Below are 10,176 nucleotides of genomic sequence, written 5' to 3'. Positions count from 1 at the left end.
TGGCCGTCCCGAGGGGATCCCTGTAGTTACCCCATCCTCCCACCCCCAGCAACTTCACCCCTAGGATGTGGCCCGCTACCGCGGGACTTCTGTGCAGGGCTGTGAGCTTGTCTGGCAGCTTCTACTGAGCAGCTAATAGTATAACAACCCGGCTTTGATAAATCTGAACTAATTACCCCTCTTAATTAAAGTCTTTAGCAGTTGTTTCACTGTTTTGGCAAGACAACAGGAGAGACTTGCAGTTAGACAACACCAGAGCTCCAGCGCACAGCGGAGCTGCTGATTAACACTCAAAGCGTTTCAAGGACCTGGCACCCGCCACGGTTTGGTTTTTATCCATGTCTCCTCCTTGAATGGAAGTGTACTCGGCTATAAACATGTGCACACATCTAAAAACACGGAGCCTCTCTTTGCCAGCTGTGTACAAGTCAGTGTGTGTCTTCTGAATGATGGAAATACACACAACGCAGGCTGGAGGTACAAGGTCCCCCCAGCTTTTGTAACACAAATCTACCAGAAGATCCACGCCAAAGTCGTGTTTCTGTTAGACACACATCGTCGGTCTCAGAGTTTAACCGTATTTCATAACCTTGCCCAAAGCATAGGGACAGACAGACTATTTGCATATGGTAAATATTCAGATCAAATTAGTAGGCATAATTAATCCAAGGGGAAAAAAAGGGACGAGTGTGGGGTGAGAAAGTCAGAGCCAGGGATCTTTAGTTGAATAATACAAAGTCTTGAAGTTTGTTGATTAAATAAGCATATTCCAAGTATTTATTTCCAACAGTCAATGAATCAACTTCTTCGTGCAAGAATCAAAACAAAAATTCAAATTCATTCATTATGGACCACTCTTATCTAATGTGTATGTGTGTATATGTATGTGCTCACAAATGTTGAACGTGCCTTCACGGGCACACACATCTGTGTGTATATAGAACATACACACCGTGTTTTGTTGCTTCAGGGAAGGAGAAAATTATAAAGAATCAGCAGGCATTTTGAGACAGCAGAATCGACACAATGGCAATATATACAATAATAAAATTAAAATGGTGCAGCATTCCCGAGTAGAATAATACAGATCTCAATAAATACAGCAGATAATTGTTTAAAAACAAAACAAACATCATCTCTCCACCCGAGATGAAAAGTCTTTCAACTTAAAAAAAATTGAAATAAGCCCCTCCAAATTTATCATAATTGTTAGTGCCTATATAGAATATAATACACAAAACCATTTAGCAGGTGCATGCAAGAGGCGAAAGGCCAAGGAATGTAGAGGCTTCTGGTCCGCTCAGAAGTGAGGGGCCCAAGGTGCCCCCGTTTTTGCAGGAGAGCCTATACCAAGAGGCCCACCCTAGTCTGCCGACCTCCGCAGTGGGGGCCCTCCCGCAGGGGTGGTTGGTGATGAGGATCTCTGGCCTCCATCACTGGTGGCCTTGGTGAAGCGCGGGTTGCAGAGGCCCTGACGGTGGCAATGTCGGCTGCATTGGCGGCAGAGGTGCAGGGGGCGGCGGCTGTTGCAGCTGGGGCGGCGGGTCGCTGCCCGGCTCCCCCGTCGGAGTGCGGGTCAGCCCCAGGCTGCTGTCGTGCAGCTTGCGAACGTGCTTCTTGAGGTCAAAGTTCCTGCAAAAACCTTTGCCACAAGTGGCGCACGTGAACGGCTTCTTGTCGTTGTGGGTGTGCATGTGGAAGGTGAGGTTGTAGACCTGGTGAAAGGCCTTGTTGCAGATGGTGCATTTGTACTGCTTCTCGCCGCTGTGGGTGAGTTTGTGGTTTTTGTAGTTCCCTGAAACAGAATGAAAAACCAGCCGGGATGAGGTTCTGAACCAGACCGCGCTTGAAAAGCAGAAGGTACACTGTGAAAGGTGAGGAGCCGGCTGAAGAGCCACCTCAGCCCCGACCCAGGAGGGTGCAAGGCACTGGTCCTCCTAAATTTAAGCCCACACTGAGTTGATTTCTTCTACATATCAATACACATTAATTTATCTAGTTATACGAAACGAAAACTGGAGGTACCCTTTGATGTAGCAAACGTGCCTTTTCTAACACTGGTTGGACCCGAGGGTAGGGAGTCAGATCGCAGCCTTCCTCGGGGACGCAGTTACACTTAACAGGTCGTTTTCTAAAATATCCTGAGAATACTCAGTACGGCTTTCCCAAGACCCACTGTGAGAAGACATCTGCTGAGTTCAATACCTTTTTGATGAAATCCTTTGCCACAGAATTCACACACAAATGGCTTGTAGCCCGCGTGGATCCGGGTATGTGTGTTTAACGTGGAACTTCTGTTAAATGCTTTCCCGCACTGGTTGCATTTGTGAGGTTTTTCCTAAGCAGCAGAGAGAAAGGGGAGAATAGAGAATTTAATTTAAGGCACTTTGTTATTATGATGTGGGGTCCTACCAACACAATACACTAACACCCAGAAGCTTTTAAACAGAACAAAGGCGACAATACAAGACGTCTCCTCAGTGTGGCCTGCACAGCTCAACAGATCCTAGGCTAAATAGCAAGGCTCTATCGACCTTTTTTTTTGTGGGGGAGGGGGGGGCGGGAGAGGCAGTTTGGAAGACTATTGGTAAAATTGTGACAGAGAACATACCTGCGTGTGAATGATTTTATGCCTGCAAAGAGTGCTGGCTTGCCGGAAACCTTTCCCACACACTTTGCAAACGAAGGGTCTTGCTCCTGTGTGCACCGGCATGTGACGGGTTAAGTTATAGTGGGCATTAAAGACCTTAAAATTAAACACATAGAAAAGAGGTTAGCTGGACCAGAGATTTGAATTCGAGGTGGACAGAGGGAGGAAGGGGGTGGGACAAGTTTTTACCTCTATTCTCCAAATACTAAAACGGAAGCGAGGGAGGGAGAAAGGAAGGCAAGAAGGAAGGAAGGAAGGAAGGAAGGAAGGAAGGAAGGAAGGAAGGAAGGAAGGAAGGAAGGAAGGAAGGAAAGGAACTCCTCTATGCCTAATACCTACCTTTCCGCAGACTTCGCAAGTGAAAACTTTAGGTTTGGCATTAGGAGAGCCGCGGCTGAAATCCGAGGTTTTGAATGCAATTTTTTCTGACAAAAGTTGGGCGCTTTCTTTCATGTAATGCTGCAGCTGAGCCTGGGACAGGTCTTTGAAAGCTACACCCGAAGGGAGCTTCTCCACCGCGGGGACAACCAGTTTATTCCTTTCGGCTAAATACGTTTTTGGCTGTGGGTGCAAAGGGGAACTGAGAAAATAGGAGGCCACGGGGTGGATGTTCACGCCCGCAGCCGGGTGGCACGGACCATCACCTCGGTTCAGGTAGCACAGGGCGCCCATGGCGTGGAACGAAGAGTGGTTGACCACACGCGGCCTTACCAGCTTGTACTGCTGCAGAGGCAGCGCGTCGCGGGCCAGGTCGCCCTTGAGACTTAGCGCGCAGTTGAGCAGGTCGCTGCAGCTGAACGCCGGCGCCGAGGGTGCCACCGCGGGCGGCGCCGGAGCCTCCAGGCTCGCCTTGCGGGGCTCGGAGCCAGTCACTCCGGCTTTGGAGCCTGGGTCGTACGCCGCCACGGGGACGAAAGGGATCATGCAGGGGATGGACGAGTTGAGATGCAGAGAGTGCTTGGGGTCTCCTTTGGGCACGGCTCCCTGCAGGAAGTGGGGGACCGGCAGGGCCTTGGGCTCGGGGGTGCGCGCCATGATTCGTTCGATGGAGAAAGCCAAGGGTTTGGATGTGTTCATCACGTTGCCCCGAGCCGGAGCAGTCGTTAGCATTTTGGTGGTCGCGTTGAGGCAGCTACTGTCCATGACTGAGTCGCCAGCTTCCGTCCGCCCGGGTTGGGTTGCACGGTCGTTGCCTCGTCCCCGGCTTGTCACAGACCTGCGGAGAGGACGGGCACCGTCACCACCAGCCTCCTCCTCCTCCTCCTCCCCAGCATCACCAGCCGAACCTGCCTGCCCAGCCCAATGGACTCCTGCCAGCCCATCGCAGAGTTCTTGGCGCACCAATGACTCGGGGACAATCACTACTTATTTCTATCAATAGAAAGTGTTGTGTCAATAACGCAGCCAAGATCTCGCCAATCGTTAACTTCCAAGAGGAGAAGGTAAACTAGATAATTGCTCAATTCGCTTCCAACAGTCAACAGGAAAACTTTTTTTCTCTCGGCGGTCGGTGACTACTTTTCATTGGTGAGAGAGGTGCCCCCGCCCAGAAGAGGCGGGGGCGCTCTCCTTCCGCAACGCGCCGCGCCCTCCCCTCCACGCAAGCACACTCGCCCGCCCGCACACACTCCTCTACCCTTCAACCACCCCTCCCCCTTGCTTCCTCCGTCTTTTTAATTCTCAATCTGCTTAACCAGGCTTTAGAGGCCAAGCAAATCTGAGATCAATTTTCTCGTTTAGCTCTAAGTGACATCATCTAAAATCATTGTGCTAGGGCTAAATAAGGAAACAGAGTCTAATTCAGGGGCAAATGCCAGGCTATATTTATCAAACGCCAGGCTCTAGAAAGCCTTGACCAGGAAGCCTCTGACGGCAAAATCCGAGGTTTCTTTGCTTGCTTCCGCTGAGCCCAGGTCGGGCCACGCTGCCTCCCACGCAGTCCACTTTCGTCCTCCAGGACCCAGGGGGGTTGCTCGTTCCCTGAATCCTGGAGTCTCTACGGCTCGAGCGCATCTGGACCCTTTGGAAGACACCAGCAGGTAACTGGCCTCCCAAAATGCCCCTGAGATTTAAAGGCCTTGGGAGGCTTGTTATATGTTTGTGGTTTTGCAAAAGTGATACCCATGGCAATAGTCCTGAGAAAGACGCACTAGCACCACAAAGTTGAGGAGTTGCAAGGAATAAGCGGGTGTCACACCGCCGGAAACCTAGACGCGGATCGGACACACACACAAACACACGCGAGAGCGCGCTTCCTTGAGTTTCCAGAGAGAGCCCCCGAAAAGGCATTTCTTCAAAGAACTCGCGCCCACCGCTCTTTCCGAGCAGAGCGTTCTAAACGTGGAGCCGAGAGGGGAAATAGAATCTAAGGATCCCCAGCCCGGCTGCCCATCTGTCAGCCTCTCAGTAGCAGTCCGTGCCCGCGACACCTAGTGCGTCTGTGCGCAGAGACGAACTAAGCGAATCGTCCGCCCCGCGTGCTGACCGCAGCCACATCTGTGGCCCCCAAAGAGCGCCGGGCCACCCTGAACGCACCCCCCATGTCCTCCGGGCGCCTGGCGCCCTCGGGTTATGACGCCTGGGCCCAGATGCCCGGGGCTGAGATTCGCGAGCTGTGCCAGGCTTCCCGTGAAGACGCCGCCGGAGGCTGAGACTCCCACTGAGCCGGCTCCCGCGGCTCCCGCGGCCGGTGCGAGCCGAGAGCAGCAGTGCGCGCCTTCCGGGGCGCGGTCGGCACCGAGCCTCCAGTGGCGAGGAGCGGAGCCCAGGGACTAGGCGTGCTCTTGAGGTGCTGGTAGTAGGAAAACCCGGCGGTTCTCAAGCTAGCGCCTTGCGGCGCACTGAGCTGTGAGCCCCGAGCTCCGCCGCCTGGAGGCAACCTCCAAGCACCAGCCGCCTGGTGAGTTATTCTAAGGTGTGTGGACCGGGTGCCCAGGTATCTGGCCAAGAGTATGGTGTGCTGTTCTCTGGTGAGAACTCTGGGAAGGGCCAGCAATGGGAGGTGGCGGTGGGAGCCTAGGATTGCTGAGCCCAAGGCCAATTTACTCCAAGGTGCCAAGCTGCGGTTCAAATGGAGGCGCTTTCAAGTTTTTCTCCCTTTTCCAGCCCAGGCCAACCCAGGGACCCAGACTCCTCCGCCCCACCCTGACTTCGCCTGAGCTATCAGCTACAGCTAGGAAAAAAAAAACTTTGGGGTGGAAACCAAGAGAGAGCCTGGCGGTGAGGCGGGATGCTGAATGGATGCTGGGGGAAAATAATCGCTGGGGGGAAAAAAAATAAGGGCCGGCGGAAGTCTTTTTGAAAGTTGCGGCGGCTGGAAAGCCAGATGGTGGGAAAATCTGGCTGTTTGAGGCCCGCCTTAGTGGCTAGGCCAGGGAGGGTCTCATTTCAAGTGTCCAGACAGCTTCTGGAAGACCGCTGAAGCCGCCTAGAGCAGGGGTCCGGGGCTGGACACCCCGGGCTGCACAAAAAGCCGGGAGGCATTGTGGAGCCCTTTGGGGCCTCAATTTTCCTCAACTGGCAATGTTCGTTCGATTCGCGTTTGGGGCCTCAGAGCCTCTGTCCTTCACCCTGATCAGACAAAGGGCGCGGAACCCGAACTGCTCGAGGAAAGGTCGCGGGGCGGGGGTGTCCCTGTCCCACGACAGATGGGTAGAGGTTAAGACTTTAATTGTTGCCTTTGGGGGCGGATCAGATTCCCTTTCCTACCTGCCTTCCCAACAGCGAAAAATCTCCCTCCGGCTGCCCTCCTCCCTCGCCGGTACAAGTTTAAGGAAGGAAGCAAAGAGGCCAGAAACTGCTCCTGCTGGAAAGCTTAGGAGCGCCCAGCTGGCTGGAGCGACTCACCGGCCTCTGGAGCGGTACCTGCCTTCTTGACCGAATGCCACCAGTTCCTTTCACGTTTGTCGCGTGTCCCCCCCTCCCTCTTCTCCTCCTCCCCCTCCCCTCTCCTCAACCGGGTGAAAACGCCTTTATTTGCCTTCGATAAATTTCCTCTTCAGTGGACACTAACTTTTAAAAAAGGGAAATATTAGCTGAGGGCTTTATATAGTTAACATCTCAATAGTTCGCCTTTCATTGGCCTTCCGGGATTTGCCTTTCCTGCCAAGTGTTTGAAAATGTCATTTGAGTAAATACAGCAAGGCACCAATTATGTCCTTTCTTTGGAGATAGCCCTGATTTTGCTAATCCCAAAGACCGATGATGTGTTTTACAAATCCAAGTCTTATAAGATATGCCAATATTTGTTAATATTTTCCACTCAGTATATAACCAAAACATGTATTAACGTTTAATATGTGTTCCATAAGGTAAAGATTCTCTTAAAATACCGAATATATTTAGGAACAGTTTCTTAATGTCAGAAATGAATACTTTGATTTATTTACAAACATTTGAAATTACAGAGGAGTAACAGGCACAGAGCATAAATTTGGAAAGTTTCGAAGCGTCTCAGAGATTTCACCAGTTAAAATTGTTCCGTTTACTTAAAAGAATATAAAGGAGCTTTGTTTTTTCAGTTAATAGCAAAATAGAATCTTACAGACCTTTAGGATTTCTTGGAGATTCCTATAATTTTCCTGTTGTGGTTTAGTGATTTTACTTGTCCCACCATCGACTTTAATTCTAGATGCAAGTTGAGTTGAAGTATTTTGGTTGGCAAACATGGGATATCCCACGTAACCAGAACATTCCTTGATATAAAGAGGCCTAATAACAAAGTGGAATCAATACCTGAAAAACAAGAAAAATCTTCCTACTACATAACAATTAAAAATTACATGTTCTGTAGACTCTAACCTTGTATTTCAGTGTTTTCTTAACTGTGTTCTTCATAATTCTCAAAGATTTGAATAATTTCCCTCAGACTTCTTACTTAGCCCCTGTCTTAGGGTAAAGATTATTGCCATCTGAAATTTAAAAAAAGAAAGAAAAGGAGATAGCCATAAATTACCAAGTATTCTGTAATCTTTGACTATTTCCTTAATAATTCACAAAATATTGATGAGGTTTTTTTATTTTTTTAAAAATGAGTTGGAAAACATGGTAACATAACAGATCTTCCGCCAAGTGCATAGATTTGTCACTACTCTATTTTTAGGGTTTTCAGACCCAACAAGCATCCTGACTTCCAACTCTCACAGTCCAGATAATTATTTGTTATAATTATCATGGCATCCTAAGTGTTTGAGTTCATCTACCGTGTTTCCTGTCCAATAAAACAACACCAAAGGCCACACAGATCACTTCTAGACGAGGAAAGACATCCCTAAATCTTCTACCGTCTTTGTCACGGATTGGTGTTTTGTTGTTTCTTCTGGTGTGTGATAGAGACAAGCTGTTGGGATAGGCACAGATGTGGTCTGTATGGTTCCAGGGAAGAGACTTTTTGAATACTTCAAACTAATGGATGGATACACAGTGGGACTAACTTCGCAACACATTAACAAACGTGAGAACAGCTTCAGATTTAAGCCTTCTAGCATGCTTTTAGTCGATTTGGTGGCAATAAAGAACTCTTGTTGTAGAGATGGGTACCGGAAGAGTCAGCAAGAGAACTGGGGTGGGGGGAGGCGAATATGAGCAAACTACATTGTTGTAAGTTCTCGTCTAATGAATAAAATATTACGTTAAGAAAGACTCCTTGGTAATTTTGTATAGCACGTGCAGGGCAGTGTTACCAGTTAGGACTGGGTGAACTGGAGAACCGCCCCCCTCCCCTTGGGATGGAGGACTTTGAGAGCAGTCTGTTACTTGTCTCCAGATCTTTGTCCTTACTATTTATTTTATATTAGGATTTTCTTTAAATTCAATGAAATCATTACTCTCAAAACAGCATTTGCATGTTAAACTAGTTTGGAAAGGGAAGTGAAACGTTCTAACTCAGGAGCGTTCAAAAAGGCGGCAGGTAACTCTGTCTGCCTCTAGGGCTGATGATGTCTACCCTCAACCTAACGCTGGGATTTCTCTCACCCGCTCTTCCAGGCCTGTGAGGCGCGTCCCTCTCGGCTACAAGGCTACGTGCGACTCAGGCCCGGGCTAGGTCGAAAGAGAAGTTCACAAACAAGAAGCTCAACTTTTTTGTGCCGCAGCTTACAAGTCAAGCAATCAAAACCCAGAGGTTTTGCTTATAATTTGCAACGGTGCTGTTGAAAGTCGAGAGGCAAACACGAAAAAAGACGACGTGCCTAAAGTGTTTTTTTCTTCCACACTGACAACGTGTCTCCAAAGATAGAAAAGCTGGTTAATGCAATTGACTGATTAGCATTGCGCAGAAGTTACCAGATAATTCCTAAAAAGTCATTTGTGGCCAGTAAAAACCGTATTCAACATAAAGCTCCACGCTTCCCTGGTTTTGGCCAGGGTTTTAGAGCAGTTTCGGTGTTAAGTTCAAACTTTCTTCCGTAAGTGATCCCGTGAAACGAAAGGCGATAAAAGAAATCGAAATAACACAGAGCGAAGAATGAGATTTTAGCAATAGAGAGGCGATATAGGTAAGTCAGCATCCGCGAGCCCAAAGTCTCTAGAGCCTTTTATGATTTCAGTTACCTCCTGGATTCCTGTCCACAGCCGTTTGGGCCCGGGAATGTCCTGCGCTGACCCGCAGCCCCAGGCTGTTTCCACCTCCATCCGCCTTCGCTCGCTCGCTGGCTCGGCCTGGGAGTCCGGGGCCCAGCTGCCCAGGGAACCGGTGTTCCCGTCGCTTGAGGTGGGGACAGAGGCGATGCGCCTCGGTCGCGCTCCGCTGGCCAGAGCCCAGCCCTTGAATAGAAGCCCGAAGTCAGCTGAACACGTCTCCCTGTCGAGTTCTGTTCGGCTCGGTTCTCACTCACACAGATCTCAGCTAAAACGACGTCTCCACCGCCGGGAAGCGGGGCAGTGCAGCTCGGGGGACTTGGCGGGGACTGCAGAGCTGGGGCTCCTCTGCAGCAGCCCGCCGCCCGACCTTTCCGCTCGCCCGCAGCCCTGTGCGTGTCCCGCCCAGCTCTGATCGGCAGCAGCGCCTCCCCCAGAGCACGGCCCCCACCGACGGCTGGGCCGGCGTGACTGCGGCCGGCCGAGCCGGTCCCGAACTCTGGCCTCAGGACAGTCCCTGGCCCTGCAGCCCCTCCCTGGCTCGACTGTGCTCCTCCCTCCCCGCTCCGCTAGCCCGAGAGGCTGGAAGAAGGAGGGTGGGATGGGGGTGGGTGGGTGGGGAGGCTTGTAAGTATCGGGAGGGGGCGCGGGCTTGTGTTTACGAGACCCAGAACTCGTTGGAAAAGTTTTTGAGCCCAACGCTCACTAATAGCCCGGCTTTGAGGACTCCGGGTGTAAGTGAAGGGTCAGTCAGCCCACACGTCAGGTGGGCGGAAACAGACCTGCCTGTAGGGCAGGCCTCAGGAGGGACGAAAGCTCTGCTGTTTGTATTGTTATTAGTTTTGTCGGTCACTTTCTTAAACTATTCCAAAGTACCTGTAGCACTTCGCAGTATATCCGCGAGAAACCTTTCAGCTGTGTGTGTGTGTGTGTGTGTGTGTGTGTGTGTG

At 50.6% G+C, this 10,176-nt stretch overlaps 1 protein-coding gene across 2 annotated transcripts; it reads right to left on the bottom strand.

The window, feature by feature from the left end:
* Nucleotides 1-746: 746 nt before the first annotated feature.
* Fezf1 (FEZ family zinc finger 1) lies at nt 747-4,099 on the bottom strand. 2 transcript variants are annotated; one of them, XM_036182738.1, is made up of 5 exons: nt 3,362-3,860; nt 2,990-3,211; nt 2,612-2,746; nt 2,206-2,338; nt 753-1,795 (listed from the first exon to the last, which is right to left on the bottom strand). In XM_036182738.1, exons 1-5 carry the CDS (start codon nt 3,791-3,793, stop codon nt 1,434-1,436), a joined length of 1,284 nt encoding a protein of 427 aa, XP_036038631.1. In that variant the 5' UTR covers nt 3,794-3,860; the 3' UTR covers nt 753-1,433. The 2 variants fall into 2 exon arrangements, with proteins under 2 accessions (XP_036038630.1, XP_036038631.1); XM_036182737.1 differs by having other exon boundaries at nt 747-1,795; nt 2,990-4,099.
* Nucleotides 4,100-10,176: the final 6,077 nt, after the last annotated feature.

This window comes from Onychomys torridus, chromosome 3 (genome assembly GCF_903995425.1).
Source record: "Onychomys torridus chromosome 3, mOncTor1.1, whole genome shotgun sequence".
Classification (NCBI taxonomy): Eukaryota; Metazoa; Chordata; class Mammalia; order Rodentia; family Cricetidae; genus Onychomys; species Onychomys torridus.
This window is presented reverse-complemented; position numbering and strand designations above follow the sequence as displayed.

Excerpts from the sequence above, each read along its gene's own strand:
- Fezf1 (XM_036182737.1), bottom strand. The coding sequence starts at position 3,793 with ATGGACAGTAGCTGCCTCAACGCGACCACCAAAATGCTAACGACTGCT. Across the intron at positions 2,747-2,989 it reads CTTGCGAAGTCTGCGGAAAG|GTCTTTAATGCCCACTATAA; the intron begins GTAGGTATTAGG and ends TTTAATTTTAAG. Across the intron at positions 2,339-2,611 it reads ATAAAATCATTCACACGCAG|GAAAAACCTCACAAATGCAA; the intron begins GTATGTTCTCTG and ends TCTGCTGCTTAG.